This window comes from Triticum aestivum, chromosome 3B (genome assembly GCF_018294505.1).
Source record: "Triticum aestivum cultivar Chinese Spring chromosome 3B, IWGSC CS RefSeq v2.1, whole genome shotgun sequence".
NCBI lineage: Eukaryota > Viridiplantae > Streptophyta > Magnoliopsida > Poales > Poaceae > Triticum > Triticum aestivum.
Genome location: NC_057801.1, coordinates 764,772,543 through 764,796,736, shown reverse-complemented (window position 1 = coordinate 764,796,736; position 24,194 = coordinate 764,772,543). Strand labels below are relative to the sequence as shown.

The 24,194-nt window shown below is 43.8% G+C and overlaps 1 protein-coding gene, 1 long non-coding RNA gene and 1 pseudogene across 2 annotated transcripts; all 3 read right to left on the bottom strand.

Moving 5' to 3' along the window:
* Positions 1–12,987: 12,987 nt before the first annotated feature.
* On the bottom strand, positions 12,988–13,359 carry LOC123066428 (putative glutaredoxin-C2). Its single transcript, XM_044489516.1, has one exon. The coding sequence runs from the start codon at positions 13,334–13,336 to the stop codon at positions 13,028–13,030; it is 309 nt and encodes a 102-aa protein (XP_044345451.1). The 5' UTR covers positions 13,337–13,359; the 3' UTR covers positions 12,988–13,027.
* Positions 13,360–15,607: 2,248 nt separating this feature from the next.
* LOC123066427 (uncharacterized) lies at positions 15,608–17,023 on the bottom strand (annotated as a pseudogene).
* Positions 17,024–22,552: 5,529 nt separating this feature from the next.
* On the bottom strand, positions 22,553–23,898 carry LOC123066426 (uncharacterized). The gene is made up of 2 exons (XR_006431333.1): positions 23,144–23,898; positions 22,553–22,962 (listed from the first exon to the last, which is right to left on the bottom strand). It is a non-coding gene; the product is annotated as an uncharacterized lncRNA (long non-coding RNA).
* Between the last annotated feature and the right edge of the window lie 296 nt (positions 23,899–24,194).

Sequence of the window (24,194 nt, the reverse complement as noted above, 5' to 3'; positions counted from 1 at the left end):
ATGCCAGCTATTAAGAAATCCAGACATTTACAGGAGCAAAAACAGGAAACTACTTCAGAAAATGATGCAAGGTGTGTCATTGACAAGCCCCAGCTTCATGCGAATGGAATATCAAGCTTGACATTAGCACCTAATGGCCCAAGATGCAACAAGGATGCAGTTTGTGGAGTACCAACAGTGCCAGAGCAAGATGAGGCTGCCATCATGTATCCCAAATACCAGGCAAATGTCAGTCAGAGTGAGGCAATTCAAGTCAAGAAGCAAGCAATTTGCATGACCAATCAGGCAAATCCTTCAGAGAGGAACTTAAGCTACAAAAAAGAACCAATAGGCAATATGCCAGCAGAAATACTGGGGCGCACAACAAAAACAAGTGGTAGGCAACCATTAGTGCAGCTGAATGGTCAAGCAGAAATGGTTGAGCTAAATGGTCATCAGGGTGGCAAAGAGCAGAAGATGAAAGCGTCATTATAAGAAAATTTTTGCCCCCTGCCATCCCCTCATGTTTCAGGTGAGGCAGTAAGCACCACTGACATCTCATTGAAAAGCAGCAATTCATTGTCACAAGGCAACTTTCCTGCAAACTCATCTTCCATCATCGAGATTGCCCAAAAAATTAGCCCTCAAGCCAAGAGATTCAACCTTTGCGATGGAAACAAAGAGAATTGTCCACCCATCCAATTCAAGGACAATACGAGAAATTCTCTAGAAGTAAACGTCTTGGAAATCAGTGAGGTCATAGCTAGGTGTGCACCTCCAAGGAACAAGTATGCAGAAAGCTCAAGCAACAAATCATCCAATTCCATTCGATTAGAGACTGATGGATTGGAGTTTCAGCAAACCAAAAGTTCAGGATCAGACAGCTTTGTTCATGAATACTGCCCAGCCCCATCATTTTCTCTTGGCATAGATGACTTTGTGCCAGAAACAGCAGTCGAGGCAGTTGTATGTGATGGGCCAAGCATACTTGCAGACCCCGAGTTCATACAAACATTCGATGACAGTGAGGAGTGTGAACTTGGAGGCGTCAACGAAGCGTGTCAATTACCAAAACAAAGGTCCAATGAGAGTCTTGGAGCTCGTGCAGAGGGTAGCCGGTCGGCAACCGTGGTATCTACACCAGAAAAAACTGCTGAACAAGTAGAAGATGGTTCAGGCAGCAAGAACTATACTAGCAGCAGTTCTGGAGAGCCTGTCCCTAACAAATTTGAGAGGAGGATCATCAAACCATCACCCTGCATCAGGTCACCATTCACGGACTACAATGAGAAAAAAATGTTTCACTGCAAACCTGATGTCAATCGGTTATATTCATCGGTTATCTTACATGGGAGATTAAATGAAGAAGTTTCTCCAGGTGTAGATACCAGGTACAATGTTTTGCCTAACTAATTTTTTTGTTTAAGCAACCTGTTTACTGTCATTCAGGCATATAATATATTATCATCAGGCAAGTTCATAAAAAACAGTAGTAGGTTACTTAATATACAGCAATAAGTTAGACATTGTGGTGGTGGGCAGAAAGTTCGTTATCAATAAGACATTTTATCTTTTTGGGGCACATGCCATCATGATGAACTTATCTTTCTGTTTTATCATCTTTTTTACTGCAGCCCCAAGGTAATTGACTATGGTCGATACTATGTAACTGTGAGGGAGTTGGCAAATGCAATGAAAAAGGAAGGATTCCTGTTGGACCATGTTGTTGAGATTGGCATACAGTCCATTGTGATGAAGTTACCACCAGATTCAAAGAAGGTGGTAATGCCACTAAGATTCTCGGTAAGAAAATGGCAGTTATATCAGTAATCAGGTCTTCCTTTTCTATTTTCATTTTTGCACCTTTTTTCATGTTTTTTTCTTTTTGGTAGAAATGGTTGCAGAAGATGGATATTGACAAGAAAGAGGTGATTGACAGATTCAGCAAATCCAACTGTTTGGACCATAAAGATATGGTCAGACTTTTTTATCCTACTTTTTTGATATATGTGTTCCTTTTCGCACATGAGCAAATACACATACAGTATGGTAGTAGTTGTTTAAGTAGAGAAACATTGACATGTTTTTTGGGACTCGCTTTAAGTAGCAACATAAGTTGCCACACAACACCCCCTTCTCCACCACCATGTGTTCTTTTTTTCAAGTTGCTTCCATGCAGCAAAAAGTTGCCTACAATCATGCAGGGAATTTTGCATGATAATACAAGTATTTTTTTGCATGCAATTTTTTCACCACATGTGGTTTGTTCCTAACATTTTATACATACTTGTTTTCTCCACATACAGATCATGTTCCCTGTCATAGAAAACATTGACGAAACGAAGCCAGTTACAGGGAATCATTACTGGGTTTTCAATGTGAATTTAAGGGACAGAAAGTTTGAGGTGCTCGATTCACGGAGGACTCTTGCCAACAAGTCCCTGGATGATTGTGCAAGGCGTATGGTTGCAAGTGTTCGAATTCTATGGGAGACTCATTACCCAAAATCTCATATTGGCATGGATGGTTTTAAACTAATCAATATCGATGTACCGAAGCAAAACAATGAGTAAGCAACCATACCTCTCAAAACCGGTTGATATGTCATGTTCTTCTTCTTTTTTTAGGTCATCTAAGTGATAATACATATATGAGATTAGGTAACTAAGAACATACTGTTTTCCATATTTTTTGTCGTCTAGGTTTGACTGCGGGGTTTATGCTCTTAAATTCACTACTGGTTGGGAAGCAAGGGTTGTTCCAAGATTCACCCCAGACGACATCCCAAACATTAGGAAACAACTGACAAGTAATTGGGTCAGCACTGATTGCAACAAGGCTCCCTGGAAAGACATCCTGAAGTTGAAATAGGTCAGTTCTTTGATCATGATTTTTTTTATTTTTTTTTGTATGACTTAGTTGCTTGCATTTATTCATATACTTGCCTGAACACTAGACAAGAGTTTGCCGGGAAATTAATCCGCAGTCATGATAATTTTCAATGAAATGTCTCCCATGATGGAAATTTGTTATCAATGTAAATTCTCCACACACGAAAAGAACAGATAGCAGGTAGTTGTTTTTGTATGACTTAGTTGCTTGCATTTCTGTCTATACTTGCCTGAACACTACACAAGAGTTTGCCTGCAATTTAATCCACAGTCATGACAATTTTCAATGATTTCTCCCACGATGGATTTTTTTATCAACATAAATTCTCCACATGCGAAAAGAACAGATAACAGATAGTTGCCTGAGTCATTCATACAACTTGCAAGAGATGCCAATACAAATTTGTTTGCAAAATAAGAACAAAGTAAAAAAAAAAACAGCCGAAGCTGTAGAATTCATATTTCGTCTTTGTCAGCACCGTTTCCGCTCCTTCTTTACGTTCACACCAATCTTGTTTTGCATAGCGCAGAGTTGTGTTCAGTAGAACCACAATAACTACACTTGTTCTTTCTCTTAGGGTGCAGCTCAAGTGCTGACTGGATCCTTTTCATTTTTGCTCTTCTTTTGGTTGTTGACTTTGGCCGGTCTCTAGGGATTGGCGGGTCAGCCACAGTAGGAGTAGGATATCCAAGGTTTTGTTCCATTGTAGAAGCTCCTGGTTGCATTCCAGCACCCCCGTGTATTGGCTCAATTTGGAGAGGTGGTTGCGCATGTCTCCCAGGCGGTGCTACAGAAGAAGTCAACAATGCCCCTCCACTGTTTTGTTGCCCTTTCTGTTGTGATGTGGAGGAAGTAGAATGCTCTCCAATTCCAGCAGGCATTTGTTGAAGTCCTGATGGGGGCGGCGGGGCGCCCACCCTCGGTTGTACTACTGGCCACCTGTTTTGTGCTGGAGGACCCCTGGCTAGGTGTGCTCCCCCTGTTGGTAGTTGTAGAGGCCACCAACCTGGTTGTGCATGCCCTATGATTGTTTGTCCAGTCCCTCTCAGCTGTGCTGCAAACATTCCTGGTGGTGTAGGCACCACTGGCTGGGTTAGCGCTGTTGTGCTTTGGGGTGCAGATCCCATATTGGGGTGTGCAAGCACTCCAGAAGGATCAGCCATTTGGGCTGCTTTTCTTTGTTGTGGTACAGAAGTAGTGGGACGCTGCATAGAGTTAGCAGGTGGTTGTGCAGCTGCAGCAGGAGGTGGTGGAGGGGCACTATTTGTTAGAGGAGGGTTGCGTTGCGGTGCAGAACCACTACTCGGGGGTGGACCACCGGGGGGGGGGGCACTAGGACCTGTTTTTGGCTTCTTTTTTCTCGACAAGTTCAAGTGTTTTATTTCTGTGCGAGCTGCCCGCATATGCTTCCTCACGATGTCTGAAGCAGCATCTGACGCACTAGCAACACGAGCAAGGCTTGCAAAATCCAAGGACAAATTTGCATGTCTAAGTTCTTTCTTGGACTGTGCTGGCAACTCATCGGGCTGACCGTCATTTGTAGGGGGTGCACTGGGTATTGCTTTAGGTGTCCATCTCCTCAGAATGTACTGTGCAGGTATTTCATCTATACCAAGGTAGGTGAAAACCTTCAAGATGTGGCAGCAGAGCATGCTGTCCCTGTCCATTTTGCAGCATTGGCACGTGTAGTCTCCAGCAGCAGGGTCTACTATCACGAAATAACTCCTAGAACCATACTTAGCAACCCATTTCTGTGATTTGTCAGGGTTGGCATTGTTGGGGTAAATCTCATACAAGTGACCCCCATGCGGCCGTACATTGTATCTCCCAGTCAACTTGAATTCGTTACGGAACTTCTCATACAAGTCCCTAGTATAGGCACCATACGCTTGCTTCTCAATGGGAAAAGATGACCACATTTCAGTCTCCAAATGTTCAGTTCGGTAGTCTTTTCCACCCTCCCGGACAAGTATGTGAGTCTGGATTTTTGAATATTGCTTGACGAAGTTGAGAATGGAATTGTGTGGGTTCACATATCGCTTAAGAACAGCGTTGAAACCCTCACTGCGTTGTGTTGACTGCAGGAATGGGAAGAATTGGTGTTTGAAGTAGCAAGGAACCCATGTTTCCCGGTATTTATATAGGTTCTCAAAGTGTGTGTTAGTCATAACCTCATACTTCAACATCAGAGCAGTCCATGCAGCCTCAAACTCATCCAGCGTCAAGCTGAAGTCAATACAGCTGTTGAAATCTTCCGACAATCCAGGGTTTCGCCCCAACAAGGCACCAAGCTTTTCTTGAGCCTTTTTCATTATATGCCAATGGCAACAACCGTGGACACTTGTTGGGAACATCCTTTTAATTGAATGTGCCATCGCGATGTCTTGGTCAGTTATGATGTTAGTAGGTGCTAGACCATGCATTGCTTCAAGAAAGGTCCCAAACAGCCAATCAAAGTTTGTTGCCAATTCTTGCCTCACAAACCCGCATCCCAACATGAATGATTGTCCATGCCGATTAATCCCAATGAATGGTGCAAAGGGCATGTTATACATGTTAGTCATGTACGTGGTGTCAAATGAGATACAGTCGTGATATGCCTCTGCATAAGCCTTCCTTGCTGCACCGTCAACCCAGAAAATATTCTCCACCCTGTCCTCCTCATCATACTTTATCTTGTAAAAGAAATCTGGGTCCTCTTTCTGCTGGTCTTTAAAGTAGGCAACTGTCTCAATCATATCACCTTCTTTCGTGGGATGCTTGTTCAATTCTGACTTCAAGTTTGAAATATGTTTAGTACCATAAGGAACAATCAGCTTTGTCCCATAGTAATCTGACATGATGTGCATCATACGACCTGCAAGCAAAAACGAAGTGGCTAGTTAGTTTAGTGCATTTGTATGTAGAGGTAGTTGGACAGTACCACAAAATCTTCAACAAACTAATACATTCTTTGCAAGTAACTAAAGGCATACAGGTTTAAATTGGTGGCGAATAAAAAAAGTAGTACCCATGGGTTTTAATTGGTGGCGAATAATAACTAACACACTGAAACCAAGGGACAAGGAAGTGTACTACAGTCAACACTTGGTCAGGGCCTGAGCAAATTACACAGCAGGACTAGGCAAGTCCACGAGGAAACCAAAATCCCGCTTTTTTAATAATAAACCAGGCAAGTAGTTGCATAGGGTATGAGCAACTCACGCAAACAAGACATGTGAAGTACAGGAAAAAAACAAACAAATTTCCATCATTTTTCAGGCTTTAAATAATAATGCATACAAGTAGGGTGCAAGCAACTCACACAAAAACCAAGGCAATTGTAGGAAGAAAACAGATTTCCATCATTTTAAGCGTGTAAAAAACAATACATGCAAGCAGGTTTGTAGGGTTTGAGCAACTTACAGAGCATACAAAGGGAAATCACGGAACAAACCTAATTTTCCCATCTTTTTTTTGGTGCTAATCATAACACAAGGTGGGGTGAGCATCTCAAACCAAGGTCAGTCTTTGGAACAAAGTTAATTTTTCCACAATCAAGAGAAACCAAGAAGTACTTGCATAAGGTATGACCAACTAACACAGGAAGCCAAGGATAGTTCATGATTCTTCCTAGTCATAGTTTAGGAAGGGAACCAAACCTGTTGTCAAGTTGCAATTATGGAGATGTGTGAGGAAAGCCCTTTCTTCTGGTGGTATCCCTTGGTGTGATCTCAGGTACTTAGTCAAAGATGGTTTGTCAACCAACGGGTGGTTGTGCTCAGCAACAAACTAAATGACCTCCCAACGGCTATCTAATAACTTCACCACCATCTTGGCTCTGCAACCTGTTTGCACTATTGTATCCCGCTTCCGCTTCTTGGTTTTCTTTTTTAGTTTGCTTTCATCATCAAGAAAGACAATTTCATCCTCTTCATCAATATTTTCACCTTGTTCTACAATCTTGTCTAGGGCAGGAATTGTTTCTGCTCCTCCATCATCAACTTTAGGTTTGCGAAACTTATTGCATACAAATTGCTGCTTTATCAGCTCAGCAGTTTTAACAGACTTCCTTGAAGTGTTCTTCTTGACAGAAAACCCAAGTTGCAAAGCATATGCGTTGTAGTGTTCTTTGGCGCCCTCCACAGTGTCAAACCTCATTCCAACATATGGCTCCTTAGGCTATGACCAAGCTTCATCATCGTTTTCACCTTCCAAGCCTGCCAAACCATTTCCAATAGTACCCCCAGTTTCATCTGCAGTCGCTGTGACATCAATTGTGTGTGCATCCGTATTCGTTGCTTCTTCCCCAGGCACAGTTGCACCTCTTGTTGTCCCCCCATTGTCAATGGAGTGCTCAGCCCTGTCCACTGTGCCCGTCACAGGTGTTGCAACATTTTGTGTAAGCATAGGATTAGGAGACTGAGCACCACCGGGGGGGTTGCTGTGTTGTGTGCAGAATACATGTTCTCCAAGATTACTGCTGTCAGGATTTTGCATTTGAGGGTCAATTTCCACTGGCAACTCATTTAGGTCAATCATCTCCACCCTGCACACACCAAGTTGACGAAGCAAGTCAGGTGAATCAAGTAAGCATCCAAAACACAGAGTGTAGGCAAGAAAATTAATAAGAGAACAACATTTCAGCTTGATGCAATTTTCTTTTTTTACCAGAGTGTTTGCTAGAAAATACAGTAAGCATACATGCATGAAAAACCAAACACAAGTTGCTTCTTTCTCTACACATGTTTTCATTTATCTGGGCACAATATATCAACAGTAGTTTCTTACAACATATGTATTTTTTCCGTGATGTAATTTCTTTGGTTTTCTAAATGTTCACAGGAGAGCAACAGTTCACCATGTGAAAATCAAGGTTTTGGTGAAGCAAGGCGGATGGAGAAGATTATTTCTTCATCAAAGTGACTGATGAAGAAGCTTGTGTCAACATGACTGATATCGAGAGCAGATTGTTATATGTTCGATTTTTTAGGAGTAGCCAAGGGTGATGCACTCTATGTGTTCAAATATGTTTTTCAGTTGCTTTGTTTTGGGAGGAACAGAACATTTATCTTTTATGCACAAGACCGTTTTCATTTGCCATTTTCCTTTTTGTCTTTCCGTTTTCCATATGATCCTTCTTTGCAGAATCATTATTAGGCACTTAGTATGGTCATTCCAAAACAAAGATAATTTTTCAGAATGCAACTGGAGCATCCTACTATTCATAACATGTCGATGTTTATAGCAGGAAACAGTGTTCAACCATTTTTCCTTGAAGGTAATATTCACTACTGGGCACTTTTTTTATTTCATTCATTTTTTTCTTGTTGTAGTAATATGCAGTATCTCGTATAAGTTGCTTAGGATACTCAGTAGATGCTGAAAAACTGATGACAGTATCAGCAGTTTATTTCCTTGAAACCAACACAGTACTTTTTTGCCTTATAAACCGTAGCATTTGCTTTAAAAGAACATAGCTTTTGTCTAAAGTAAGCAAGGTACTTGCTCAGAACAAGGGTGTTCACTAATGTTGCAGACCACCTAAAAGGTTTCATGAAACAAAGTTATCTTTGCCCTGCTTATCAATCACAGTTTTTTCGTTGCTTGAAATAATATCACAATTTGCTCTCAAAATCAGCAGAAATTTGCTTAAAGATGTCTTTATAAATTCTAGGAATTGTTGGGATAAAAATAACCACAGTAGATCAACTCTAGTTGCAGATTATACTCTTGAGACCAGCAGAGTTCTTTTTTGCCTTAAAAACCATAGGATTTGCTTAAAAGGAACATAGCTTTTGCCTAAACTAAGTAAGGTGGTTGCTCAGGACAGGGGGGTTTCACTAATGTTGGAGACCACATAAAAGGTTTCATGAACCAAAGCTATCCTAACTCTGTTTTGTCAATCACAGTTTTTTGTTTGCTTGAAATAACATCACAATTTGCTCTCAAAATCAACAGAATTTGCTTAAAGATCTGTTTATAAATCCTAGGAATTCTTGGGATAAACATAAGGGCAAAAATAAGCACAGTAGATCAGCAATACCTACAGTTTATCTTCTTGAAACCAACATAGTTCTTTTTTGCCTTAAAAACCATAGCATTTGCTTACAAGGAACATAGCTTTTGCCTAAAGTAAGTAATGTAGTTGCTCAGAACAAGGGTTTTCACTAATATTGCAGACAAAGCTATCCTAGCCCTGTCTCAATCACAGTTTTTTCATTGCTTGAAATAACATCACAATTTGCTCTCAAAATCAACAGAATTTGCTCACAGAAGATCCTAAATCCTAGTAATTTTTGGGATAAAAATAACCACACAAAGATCTCTTTTTTTGACTAGCACTCATAAAAAAGGAGTTGTAGCACAATTTAGATGAGTATATGTAGTCTTTTTCGTATAAACCTGAACAAAATAATCAAAAAATTACAGGAAGTATCAACAGGGACACGAGTAGGTACTTTTGGCAAATCCCAGGCAAATTATATGGAAGAGTTGGGCAAACCTGATCTCCCTGTGCGTCCTTGCTTTGTATTTTCTTTCAGTTTTTTGTCAATTTCCTTTGACTGACACCCCTCCTATGTCGCCATTGCAGGGTGAGCCGAGTTCTGTAGATCTGGGAATGAGGCTTGGGGGAGAAGAAGATGGGGATTCAGGGCTGGTTTGCTTAGGAGAAAGGGAACGACTGGGAGTCACGTGACGGGGGGACCAGGGGGGAGTTGGGTTGCGGGGAGGGTGGGCATGAAATTCGCGTGATACAATGGGTTTCCTTTCGCGGGGAGGGTGGGCATGCTTTTCGCGGACAGGTGGGTTTCCTTTTTCGTCAAGGGGGGACCAAATCCTTCCTTTTATGGCCGGCTGCCAGGGAATACTAGGGAGCAGCCGGCCGCTCCCTAGCCGCTCCCTATAAATATAGAGATTAGCTGGATCGCATCTCATAACGGCAATCCTGCACGCCTATTCCGCCGTCACAACTCCTCCTGCTTTGCCCCCGGGACGAATCGATAGCTCCCAGCCGCCGACCATGGCCATGGCCACAAGGGCAGGGGCGACGCCTCACCACCGCAACCTCCCAGATGAGATCGTCGTATGGGAGATCCTTGTCCGTCTGCCACCCAAAGCCCTCCTCCGCTGCCGTGCCGTTTGCCGCGCCTGGTGCAGCGTTACCTCCTCCTACGACTTCCTCCTCGCCCACCACACCTGCCAGCCCGCTCTTCCTCTCCTCCGCAACTATGAAAACTACAGAAGTACTCTTTTACAGTACCCTGGTACTCCAAAATCACACACCGGAGTACCAAGCATATCTGACCGTCCCTGGTGGAGGGCAGCTTAGTCATTTTTTAAGGGTAATTTGTTTTCTTTTTCATCATCAACCCGGAGGCCACCATCCCGATCATTCAGCTACCAGAAGAAGAAAGATATCCTGAATGTTCGGCGCATCCCGGTGGAGTGGCGGCGCCGCCTTCAGCCCAATCCACTTCTCCGCCGCACGCTACTCTGCCCTCCCGCATCGATCGCTCAGCTCCGCTGCTCGGGTTGGCCCGGGCGCACCAGCAGCCGCTGATCCGATTGCTTTTTCTTCACGCCGCGTGCTTGAGATTGATGTACCACACGCTGACGTCTGGATCAGGAAAACGTCGAGTACAGAGGAAACCAAGGAGCAGCAGATTCGTCGCCAGTTCATCGCTCTCGAATACTACTGAAGTTGTAGTTTGTAGAACGAGTATGGCTGTGATAAAATAGGAGGCGACACATTTTTTTCTACTAATTCATTCGTCCATCCAACTTAAATTTCCTCCAGTCAACGAGCTGCCATGGACGTGCGTGTGTCGTTTTCAGGCTCAACTAGCTTGTACAGGCTTCACCCAAACGCAGGGTGGTGGTGCCGTGGTGGTGGCCGGCAATCCAAGCTCCGGCCGCCATGAATAGAATAGGGTTTGGTAAAAAGGAATGACTTTTTCAGATGCTGAATACTCGGAGGTTACCAGCGGGACAAAAAAAGAACAGAGTAAAAAAGAAGGTCTGTTATGATTACGGTTTTGCCCTTTGAATCAAGGTACTCCGTGACATTTTGAGTTAGTACTCTGTGGGACTACTGGTGGAGTGCCAAATCATGATGGCCATTGGATTTGGAGAAATAGACGGTCCATATTAATTTATGGGTACCGTAAAAGAGCTCCTACAGAAAAGGCCTAGACGTCTGTTGCTTCGACCATCGGCCAAGGGTGGCCGCCCCTGACCATCCCCAGCCTGTCACCCGACGACTAATTGACCAAACCTCCTTTCTTCTAGATGACGCCTTCTGCAACGACGAGACCCCCTTCTCTTGTCTGGTTACCTCCTGTGATGGCCTCCTCATCTTCCGCAGCGGGCTCAACAACTTCTCCATCTGCAATCCGGCAACTCGCCAATATGCTCGCATCCCACTGCCTACACATCTTAACTGGTGGATTCTGGGAATGTACCCTCACCCCCCTACCGGCGAGTACAGACTATTGCTCTACTCTTACATACCGGCACCCGGGAGTGATGCTGCGTGCTACGTCTTGGCACTGGGCCCCGTCCAGCCTCCGAGGCACATCGGGTGGCCAGATGCGATTACACATATGATTACGGAGCTAGAATCGGACCCTCGTGTGCTATTCCGTGGTAGCCTGCATTGGTACCCATTGTATTATGAAGTCAAAAACACCATGATAGTGGTGTTTGACACCACATCTGAGTCATTCCGGGAGATGCTTGCTCCCGTTGTTACTCACTGCGCTGACTTGTTTGAGATGGACAGCATGCTCAGCATGTCCGCCTTTGATTATGTGAAAACCATTGATATATGGGTGTTGCAAGACTATGAAAGGGAGGTCTGGGCCTTAAAACAGAAGATTGAATTGCCAATTGCGGAGATCAAGGTGCAGTATGACAAGTATGACGGTAGGTTGGATTTGATGGTTGTGCCGGGGGATGGTGAGTTGCTCGTGTTGGTCAAATTTGACGAGTGGCTTCTTCTTGTTGGCATGGATGGCAAGTTGGTCGCCACTTCCCATCACAAAGAAGTCGGTCTTAGTCACTTTAATTTCAAACAAACTCTTGTTCCGCAAACCTTCTTTTCGACACTAGAAGGTTGTGTAATGCTCCACCCTTCATCTAAAGATTGTTGAGTGAGTTGGTGCTTCGTAACATCATTGATGTTTGTATCCTCATGAGCTGCAAGTTATATGAATTGGATCCACTATGAGCTACTAGCTTCTTTGATGATGCAAGTAAAATTCTACTCATGACGCTCTGGCTGTTACATAGTTGCATGAAATCCATGCGTGTCTCGATACCCTTCCATGTTGAACAAAGTGCCTACTGAGCATGTTGATTCCAAGATTATCAAGTCATTTTGATGTGTGTTTAAAATTCTGTGCTAACTATTATGTGTGATGTTTCTATTTTCTGTCATAGAAGAATTATGTTCCTCGTTTATCTCTAGGTCTTCTTAGTACTTGTATAGAAAAAGTGATGCAAGGATATCAGAAAATAAAGTATGGAACTAGTTCCAGATCGTACCTAAAGATTTTCTCTTAGGACTACTGGTAATGAATTTGTGATGATGGACAGATTAATATCTTTGTGGACAAATACTGGAAAACAAAATTAAGTTTTAAGGTGAAAATATGCGCACCTGGTTGTCCAGAACACAAATGAAGCTTCCTCACCACAAGCAGTACTTTCAGAATTATTTACATATTTTTATTGCAGTTGCCGCTCTTTTTTTTTCATGTGGCGTTACTGATCGCTACGTTAAAATCTTCAGTGCCAACTTCAGGCTTCTTCGTTGACATGAACAGAGGCTCTTAAGATCAAAATTACAAGATTGCAATACCTAGTGTTCTACAACTGTGAATCAGTGGTACAAACTCTACACATTCGCATTGCTAATTAAGCTTAGTATTTGCTCAATTTGGTAACCAGTACACATCAGAATGAACACTGTTTCACGCAAACTCTTCATGGGATCTATCAGAATGAACACTCTCTCTCAGAAACTCTCCATGGGAGCTATGTGTGATGTCTTGTGTCTAAATTAAGCATAATGTTTAATCAGCATCAGAATGAACACTCTCTCACAAATAATTATTCCCTTCCCTTAACAAGAGGTACAACTGATAAACAAGTATGTAAGTACATATCAGGACTACAGGGCGCCCGCTTGGCGGAGGAGGGGCACGAGATGGCCGCCGAGGTGCAGCTCCATGACCTGCCTGGTGCCGCCGACGAGGGCGCCACAGATGAATACCGCAGGCACCGCCGGGCTTTGGCCCACCATGCCAGCGAGCGCCCTCTCCAGATCCTCTCTCTGGGGGTCCTTGTCCACCTCGTGCACCGTAGAGCTCACGCCCAGTTGCGCAAAGAGCCCCGTCATCGTGTGGGACATGCAGCAGGAGCTCGCCCCAAAGATCACCACCGTGCCCTGCGACGCCATCGCGGTCACCCTCTCCGCCATTGCTGAATTGCCTAGCTATCTCTCCTCTGTATCTCGATCGATCAGTTCACTTCACTTGAGCTAGCTATAGGCTGCTGCTTCCTGCAGCTTGTGATGGTGATGACCCAACATTTATAGATGGCTGGGGCAAAGTTTGTTGATAAGAGGAAGTGCTTAATCGAGGTGTAAGGGGATAGCTGTGACGTGTAGAAAATCGGGGATAATATACATCCGGTGTTAAAAGGTTCTGTTCTAGCACTACTTGTAAACATTGCTTTTGGGAGGGGCAAAAAAAATCATACAGTTAGGTACGGCCAGAATTGGGGCTAGTCTTTTGTACTATTTTATGATGTTTTGAATAAGTAAAAACAAAGACGAATAAGATCCAAGATAAGCTGTCGGGACTTTGGTCATTACTAACATATATAGAAAAAAGGATGGTGGTACCGATGGATCAAATTCAATGCTTCAGCTATTTTTTTAGGGGTCAATGCTCCAGGCTCCAGTTGTTGATTCATTAGGTTCTTGATAAGCTAGATTAGGATCCACTCTAATTGGCTGTTTTGCCATTTGTGTGTGACAAGGAATATCACTGGGGTGGAGTTGTGGACATCATGCGTCACATTTCTTTTTCTCAGTTGCGGAATTGTGCATGACAAGGAATGCCATTAAGACCACTCCATGAAATGGCATATATCAAATTTACCCTTAGAATTGCTAGTGGTAACTAGTGGTGATGGGTGGATTACAGCTTTGTTAACATAAAAAATGCAAAAAAAGGAATTAAATTTTGAAAAAAGAATAATGTGAATAACATTCAATATGTGTACCTTGCCTTGTCGTTTCAGCCACCCCAGTGAACACAAAAGGAAACTTCCAGCCATTTCCAGAGTATTTCCTCTTTCAGATGCTGGTCATTTTAATTTGGAAGTCTTCCAAAGTTTTCTACACTACCGGCCATTGCCATAAAGTCTTCACATAGGCTATATCCTATACACACTGCCGTCAAACTTAAAAGATTCAGTGCAGTTCTATTGGATATCTTGCAATATACCTCTGCAAAGTTCAGTTTTTTGTACTGAAATGAACAGAGGTTACCCAACTTACATGACCGATTGACTGCAATATCTACTCCCTCCGTTCGGATTACTTGTCTCGGAAATGGATGTATCTAGAACTAAAATACATCTAGATACATCCATTTTCGCGACAAGTAATTCCGAACGGAGGGAGTACTATTTTAGGAAGAGAAATAACTATAGGCAATATCTTATACGCACCATGGTTAATCTTAGAAGACTCGGTGTAGTTCTGCTGGATAACTTGCAATACACTTGTGCAAACTTCAGGTTTTTCAGTGAAGTGAATAGAGGTTCTTAAGATCCAACGTATATTACCGCATAATCTAGTGTTCTATGACGTGGCATGAACGTCTACACATTTGAACTGCTTGGTTTAATATTTGTTAACAAACTCAGAACCAAGTACAAGCCTACTCATATACTTATTGGCCAAATTGCAGACAAAACAACACATGTTGATTGCATAGTAGTCACAAATACTAAAGAATAAAACAAGGTAAAAGGGCATACACTAGTTAGCTGAGTGCAAGCCAAGCCCATCTGAATAATATTGATTGCTCAATGCTCATCCATTTCCATACCTCATCAGAGAAACATAGCTCTCTATCATAGAAGTCGTACCCAGTGACAATATTATAAAGATTAAAACACAGGGGGGTCGTTACTTTTGATCATGTCGCCCGTTCAATGCAGGAAAAATAGGTGGCCAGATCATCATGAAGGGAGATATATGTATGTGGTTCAAAACAAGGTAAAAGGGCAATATCTAATACACTGCCGTCAAGCCTAGAAGGTTCAGTGCAGTTTGCTGGATATCTTATACGTTTCCAAACTTACATGACCGATGGACTTCAATACCTACTGTTTCAGGAAGAGAAACAACTATAGGCAATATCTTATACGCACCATGGTTAATCTTTGAAGACTCAATGTAGTTCTGCGCGGATTACTTGCAATACACTTTTGCAAACTTCAGGTTTTTTCAGTGAAATGAACAGAGGTTCTGAAGATTCAGCTTACATGACCACAAAAATCTAGTGTTGTACGACATGGCATAAACATCTACGTTTGTATTCGTAAGCTTAATATTTGCTATCAAACTCGGAACTAAGTACAAGCCTATCGAACAAACAGGACCGCATGTGTTGATTGCAGAGTAGTGACAAATGCTAAAGAATAAAACACGGTAAAGTGGCATACACTAGTTAGATGAGATGTAATCAAGCCCATCTGAATAATATTGATTGCTCATCCATTTCCAATTTTCCATACCTTATCAGAGAAACATAGCTTCATGTCATAGAAGTCATAGTCATACTCATACCCAGTGATGATTTTACAAAGATCAAAACATAGGGGGGTCATTGCTCTTGATCACGTCGCCTGTTCTTCAGTGCAGGGAAAACAGGCGGCCAGATCATCATAAAGGGACAGATAGGTATGTGGTTCATACCCGGACGAATAAAATGATGATCAAGCAGTGCCTGCTCGTGCACCTTCTCAACTACCCTGCTTCTCAGATGAACATAGAGGAAAACACCATATCTCGCATAATCCAAGAATACAAACTCGGCATTGTCCCCGACTGCAGCAACACCAAGAAAATCACCATCTTGTGCCATCCAAACCCAATCGCGACCAGCAGAACATCGGACACAAAATGTGTCCACCAGCAGCCATCCGCCTGCACCATCGTTGTCGCCCATCATCCCATGGAGCCACACACTGAGATGAAACCCGTCTGCACTGACAAGATAGATCCCGGAACCCTCCGCACATGAAAGCATATAGTTGCTCCGCACTCCAACTGGTAGCTCAAGGGTGAAGAAGGTTGACGTGGCCAAATCTAGACCCAGGATGTACCCAAAGCCGGTCACCATGACTTACCATGGACGGGTGGTAGCATTTCTATAAAGTTGGTTTCAGCATACGGGAGATCTACATCTGTAACGGCTGTGGTAGGGATGCCCCATCCGTCGGATCCCAGCACGCACACTTCAGCACGGACTTCTCGCCAGACCATCCATAGACTCACCAAGGTGATGCCGTTGCCGTCGCGGCCCCCGTCCTCGGGTAGGAAAGTCTGAGAGAATACCCCTTGAGTGTGAGCCTGCGGGAGATGGCGGGGCAGCGGGGTCTGTGGGAGGACCGCTTCGGACTCCCCAGTGAGCAGCGGCTCGTGGAGGGAGTGCCTGTATGTTCCCTCGTGCAAGAACACGGTGATGAGGCGGCTGTTCCGGCAGTGCACGACGCGCTTGTATGAGCTGGCGGCGAAGGCATCGTTGCAGGAGGAGGCCACACGGCGTGAGAGGGCGGCGAGCTCTGGGGGCTGCGGAAGCGGCAGGAACTTGTATGGTGTCTCGGGGTAGCAAGCGAAAACACCGAGGACACGGTGCGGGTTGCGGTCGCGGAAGCAGCGGAGGAAGGCTGGCTTGGAGGCGTGGTGGAGCCACCGCTTGGAGACGAGGGCGGCGCGGGACGAGGCAGGTGGGGAAGCTGAGGCGGAGGAGGATCTCGCGCAGGAGGTCGTCGTCGCCAAGCACCGCCGCCGCCGACGCGAGCGCGGCGGCCACCGGCAACCGTCGATCTTCGTCCATAGTTTTGGCCGGCCAAAGTTTGAGGGATTTTCCGGTGGGAGGGGTTTGGAGGGGTTTCGATGGGAGCAGAGGAGGAATTTATGTAGGCAGAATGGATACGCCACGGCTGAATCGATCGTTTCCTTCCTATTTCTTCTTCTTGATTCATTTTCCACCGTTGGATTATAACGGTTGGATTGTGCCCCTGGCGTCATCCCTTACGTCATTTTCGCCTCACATCTCATTCTTAAGTATTCCGCCCGTTCATTTTTCACCGTTGAATTAGGACACTAATAATGGTTGGATTGTGCCCCCGCGTCATCCCTTACGCCATCTTCGTCTCACTCATGCATCTCATCCTCGATTATTCCTCCAGTCCATTTTCTCCGTTGGATTAGAACGAAAATAACGGTTGGATTGTGCCCCTGTGTCATCACTTACGTCATTTTTGTCTAACACATGCTACTCATTCTTGAGTAACTCGCGAGCGAATTTTCATCGTTGGATTAGGACACTAATAACAATTGGATTGTGCTCATGCGTCATCTCTTACGTCATCTGTCGTTGTCGTCGCAGCACAGGAGCGCGTCATAGCCTGGTCTCTGCTTGTAGCAGGGTCGCGACGGGTTGCAGCTCTGCCATAGTCGGTTGCAGCTTCCGCCGACACTAGTCGTAGCACGAGCCGACGACGGTTGCAGCTTTTTCAACCGGTAGTCCTGACATAGGTCGCCACTGTTTGCAGTCTGCCATGCCCAGCTGCAGCTTTTGCCGCGGTTGTAGCATGAGCCGATGCTAGTTGCAGCTTTTTCCACCACCAATCCTGTCACAGGGTGAAGCCGGTTGCACTACTGTAGCGCGTGCGCACACTAGTTTCAACATTGGAGAGCACTGGTTCCAGCGTTGCCATGTCAAGGTTCCAGCATGTCCATGTCACACTGTCACAGTTCCAACACCACTGCAGCCTGTCGGTCGCAAAATTTGGTGCTGCCGATTGAAGCTACGCATGTCGGTGCTCGCAGCTGACAGAGTCGTATACGGCAGATGTTGGGTAGGGGGTCCCAAGCTAGTAGGCTTTATGCGATGGTAACAATGGACACAAGGATTTTACCTAGGTTCGGGCATCTCGAAAAGATAATGCCCTGCATTCTGCTTTTTATTGTATTCATATGTGGTATAGTAAAGAGTACATGTTTCTACCATGAAATTGTTGTGTAAGATTCTAATGATCTATCGACTAGCATGGCCCCTGTTTGTATAATGTACTGGAGGCCTAGGAGTTAGAAGAGTCATTGTCTCGTATACCAAGTCTTGTTTAGTCTTCCTTTGTATGCGTCATGGGTTGCCCGAAGTGGCCCGCTAATGAACCGCCATGAGGGTCCTCGGCCCGGCCCTCCTGACCGGGAGACGACATGGTGAGTACCCCTAGTCAGGACTCCATCAGTACCCCTAGAACCACTCTTCAAGCCAGGGCACTCCTTAATTCTTCCGAACTGTTCTTTGTCTTCGGTCGTCAGTGTTGAAAGCTGGTTTAACAAGTTTTCTCATCTCCGATCTCAAGGATCGCCGAGGTGTATCCGAAGATTTCACACGTCAGACATCCGAGGAGCTCCTTCTAGGTTCCCTTAGCCTTTATTAGACGTATTATTAATTAAACGCCACACCTTGGCAGGTTAAAACAAATTGTGCGGCGGTGTCTTCTTGAAGTCGAGCTCCAATATCAGACTGCATCCGAGGTGTCACAAATCACCTCGGTCTTGAAAATAGCCAAGCTTAACGCCGGAAAGTCTTCTGTGTAGCCAGCCGCTCGCAGCCGGCCTTTGTGCCAGACTGCTTCCGAAGTGGTGCATCACCTCGTTCTTGGATGATTTTTTTTCTAATTGGTGCATTTTATTCTGTGGCGAGATGTATAGCGAGTAGTTGTTGTGTGCCGGGCTTAAGTCGGTATGCACCTGGAGGATAGAATAAAACCACTGATCCCAGTAGCCTCCGAGACTCGGGTCGAATCGCGAAATCATCCTGAGGACTAACTCCTTGCTCGGCAGCATAATTTTGGAACAGAAACACGGTGTGCAGTAGATTCGACGCTTGCTACCATGAATCATGGAGACAACATTTTCAAAGGCTTTTATGACATTGATCCTGATCTAGACGTGGTAAAAGTTACCAGTGAAGTCTTGCGATTGTGGTTCTGTAAACAGAACCTCACCAACCTTTGCCGCAAGAGATGGCACAAGATGTGCATATAAGTCTTGTACATCATGAATTTGAGTCCAGATCTCAATGGTGTCTAGTTGTACTGGGAAGGCTTCACCACTCCATTGTACGGCATGATGATCACTGTGTCGCCTCTAAAGTGGCATGGACCATCCTGGGTGACTCTCTCCCAACCTCCTAGGCAGGAAAATTATACAGTATAGAGATTGTGCTCCAATGGCTTGAATTTCGCCTCTCGGTCAAGATCCCATGCTTCTCTCATGTTCCTATAGAACCAGAATTGACTATAGGGTTTGTTGGAGTGTACCCTTGCAAGAGAAATCCACTGAGCCTCCACCGTCGGCGCCTCTTCTCGTCAAACACCACATCATCCAGATCCTCTTCTCGCAGCCCTAATTCTTTCATCAGTTTCTCCACATCACCGATCTCCTTTGGACCTGCAACCCCATACCCCGAAGCCTCGCTTGATGAAATCTCGAATCCTAACCCGAACGAAAATCGACTGGGCCTTCCTGAGGTAACCCTAGAGCCTACACCTTCCATAGCCTCTCCAGAAACCTGGAGGCGTCGTAGAGAACACCCCCTGATCAAGCACAAGAACGGCGGAACGGGACTGATGTAGGGAAAGACAATCTTGACGACGGCGAAAAATCGCAGCGGGGGGACTAGAACCCTAGTAAGAGGCGAAGTTTTCTTTCTCCACGCAGGTTGTCTTGCACATTGCTTCACTTTCTCCACATTCTCCTACTAAGGCCCTATTTGGTTCATAAGTCCTAGGACTTTTTTTAGTCCCAACTTATAAGTTCCAAGTCCCTACCTGTTTGGTTCCTAGGACTTATAAGTCCCTATAAGACCATATTACAACTATAAGTCCCTATAAGACTTTCCTTGAGAGTCTTATTTCATAAGTCCCAAATGCCTACTTTAAGTCCTTATAAGTCCCTCCTGTTTGGTTTAGATGGGACTTATAGGGACTTAAAAAAGTCCCTAAACCAATAAGTCCTGGAAACAAATACCCTCTAAAACATCTCGCATGGGCTCAATCTTTCTTTCAGGATGCCTGGGCTCAGTCAAACCATGTGGCAACACAGCCCATGAGGCACTAGTTATGGGCTTCTCTTTTATAGAAGGGCCACATGATTATTCTGGAAGAGCCACGTGATGATTCTACTTCCTCCGTTCCTAAATAATTGTCTTTCTAGCCATCTCAAATGGACTACAACATATGGATGTATGTAGACATGTTTTAGAGTGTAGATTCACTCATTTTGCTTCGTATGTAGTCACTTGTTGAAATCTCTAGAAAGACAATTATTTAGGAACGAAGGGAGTAGAACATAGTGAAGAAAAAGGCTGTCTATTGTCTCAAAAAAAAGTTGTCTCCTGTTCATACGAATCGTGCTGATAATGGTAGTTGGATTTAGAAGACCAACCGTTATGACCGATGCTCTCAGTCCAATTTAAAACTGATCCACTATGTAGAATACTAGATCATTGATGGCGCGCATTGCTGCGCCCGTCTATTTTTGCTCTTAGTTGTTAGGTATATAAAGTAACTTGTATATATTTGTTTGCAATGCTTTTAAATAGTGTGCTTGTGCCCTCCATAATGGCATGTAACTAAAGAGAGAAATCAAGAATATAATAATATGTAACTCGAGAGAGAAATCCAGTCCAGTTGATCTGCAAAAAAGTAGTGTTTTGAGTTTTTTTCCTTACGTCTAATGTTTGAGTTGTGGTATTAAGCGGATTCGATATGAATTAGGATGATTGATATGGATCGTGACATTGTTTTGACTCCTAGAAAGACTCTCCTGCAAAGGCTCATATCACAATAACTAAAAAATAGAAATATTGAGGAAATACATCAGGAATATTTAAGAGAGAAAAATAGGCAGCAAGGATATTTCAAAACTATTGGACAATATTTATTATCTAAAAAATGGCAATGCGTTCTGCCAGTAATACACTTATAACATCGTATTCTAACGAACAAATATTCTTGCATTGAGCCATGATAGATAACTGAATGTGTACTTGCTCAGATTTGAGGTTGTAGAATTCCATCTGATCTACAATAATAGAAGTTTTCTTAAGCTTAATATCAAATGCCAGTGGACTGTTGTAAATAATGGCTCAAGTTGGGTTGCATCTTAACCAACTTACAATTGCTTACATTGAAGTACTCCCTCCGTCCCAAATTACTTGTCTTAGATTTGTATTTATCTAGATGCGTTTTAGTGTTAGATACAACAAAGGTTGTACAAACAAAAAACATATTAGAAAGGTATATAAATTGAGGAAATAACTACATAAGTAGTGTCTCAAGGAGAAGTGCAAAACAGTTATAATTGCTCCTTAAATGACATTGTGTATGTTGATGAAGGAAACAATTACTAAAACATTGGCTACATAACACTATCGGTAAGCAAACACCATGTATCAAATCAGAATCATAAATTGAGTGGTTTACAAAACTGTCCTTACTATATAAAATGAGAATTTCATGAATTGATTAAAGCTCGTGTATGTGCATGCATGTTGATGTGCCCATAAAATTTATGATACCTTTCACATGCTAACGCTGGAGTAAAATTAGCCACTTGCTTCAAGATACGGCAAAATATTAAAATAAATTACTACTAACGAAGTTTACCTGATTTTGTAGCTAAGAGGTAAATACAGTAATGTGTGATGAAGATCCCAAACCAGCCACTTGATGGTCCATGAACATTTACGAATCTTTTGATAAAAAATATTTGCATTTGGCTTGTAAGATCCCCTCTGCCAGAACTTAATGTGGCCTTGAATTAAGCACAACAGAAAAATGTGCAAGCCGAAAATAAGCTCAAGAATAACTAATGAGGCAGCATTCATGCCAACTGATAGATACCACTTGTTTACACCATTCAATCAATAAGTATTAGTCTTAATTCAGGGAAGGAGGGTATACATATTAATTGAAGATTTGTCCGTCATTTCTAGTTATCATTTTTCATTTAAAAGTGTGACAAACCAGACAGGCTGCTCAAAATACCAAACATATAAATGCGCTAATCACCCATTTTGCCATGCCTTGTCTGACTCCAGATATTTTCACAAACCAGCAAACAAAAGTAGGTGAGAACATATAGTCATGTGCATCAACCATGATAATAGATGGGAGTTGCTCCCTCTGTTCCAAAATATAGGACCTTTTAGAGATTCCATTTGAAATTTGTAATGAAGATAATCTCCCAATAATCATACTCTAAAGAATATAAAGAGGGTTTAGAAGTAATGTAAAATTTAAAGCAAGGCTCAGTGGTTAGTTCTAACTGTCAGAAAATATAAGAGCCTTCTTTCAGTTAGAGAAGAGCAATCAGTGTCCAAAAAAGTAAAGACCTAATGTTTTTATATGTATAGAGACTATAAGTTCTGTACAATAAAACATGATGTCAATTGAAGTGTCTAGTCTAGTTGGTAGGCGAATCAGCAAGGAAAGGCGGAGAGCACTGCTGAAAGCAGGTCGTCCAATGTTGTACAGTGGGTGGAGGCAGCCAGTAATGCATCATCGTCTACGTTCTTCTTGTTCTAGATCTTCACCGATCAAAGCAATAAAGAGAAGATGCCAGCTGTAATAGGATGCAGAGGACGATTCTTCGGCTTGCACCAGTGTAACATGAAACAATTAAATGAGTAGCCGAAATGGTCAAGGCTGCAGAATTGAACTTGCGGCTACCAGATCGATGAGAACTGAGAAGGCATCTATTGGAGTCTTTTCTTGTTGTTTTTCCTGCGTAACAAAGACAAGAGGAAGGCGATGATTTATGCAGGACGCATACATTAGTTTTAGCATCCAGTAATTCCATTAGTCAATTGTCAAGTTCTAGAGTTCATTAGTTCTATAGCATCCAGTAATTTCATTTGTGGAAGTGAAGTACTATATTATCCAGAAATTGGCAAGTTCTACGTACCTAGAGGATGACCAAACCTGATACATGGTGGAGCAGAGATGGAGAGCACCGCAGCCACACTGGATCATGGTCGTCAGTTGTGGTGGTCCAATAGACGAATGCCCAAACCGAAGTCATAGCCGCTGGGTACGTGTTCCATGCATCATCAGTCATCACCTTGAGGCAGTGGCACTGTGAGAGGGGCGTGCCCAAGGCGTAGGGTTCAGAGATGTCACTGTCTCACTGATATGTCTGCCAATTCACAGATAACAAGAGAGGATCTGGTGTGCTGTCTTCGCGTTCGCATCCCAAAGTCCTGGTGGGGATGGAGTAGAGCCGCAGGCCCGCAGCTTGTCCGGCTTCCCATTCTCCATCCGTCATCACACAGATCGGCTGCCCCTTGCGGTACAGCACCTCCCCGGCAAGCAGATCAATCCCCATGAATTTAGTTACCGAGATTCAGCTAAGTCCATGAGCGAACATACCTGCCATGACGTGGACCTCTGGTGTGAAGACCATGTGTCAGGCCTTGCAGGGCGCGTTGTCGCCGGTGAGGTTGGTGTTGAGGTCTTGAGAAGGCACTTTCCCACGCAGGGCTCCTTGGGACGCACTTGTTGGTCACCACCCCCTCATCCCGCTTCCCCGGCGCCGCTGCTAGTCCACACCATGAGAGAGGGAGAAACGAGGGGAAGGCGAGGGAGAGACTCGGGAGTGGTAAGTGCTGGAGGAGATCGAGAGGTGAGGGAGTCGAGTGGGTGGCGGCGGCGCTATTAGAAATTTAGAATAGGGTTTGGGAGGAGCGAGTCGGGGAAGTAGAAGTTTTTTTTGAGAGAAAGTCGAGGAAGTAGAAGTGATCAGGAACTGAGTGAGATTAGTTAATTGGGCCGTGGTCCATAGGCCCGATCAACAGGAACGCTCTAATTTTTCTACCAGAGTAGCGCCCCTCTAGGACAGCTCGAGCAATGAAAATCGGACGGCCAGAAACTCATAAATCATAAAAATGGACGGTCTAGAGGCTGATGGCCTGTAAGGGCTGGGAGTGTGCTCAGTTTTAATATATCTAAATTATAGA

What these genes read in the sequence shown, in the direction of transcription:
- LOC123066428 (XM_044489516.1), bottom strand. Translation starts at nt 13,336, where the DNA reads ATGGCGGAGAGGGTGACCGCGATGGCGTCGCAGGGCACGGTGGTGATC.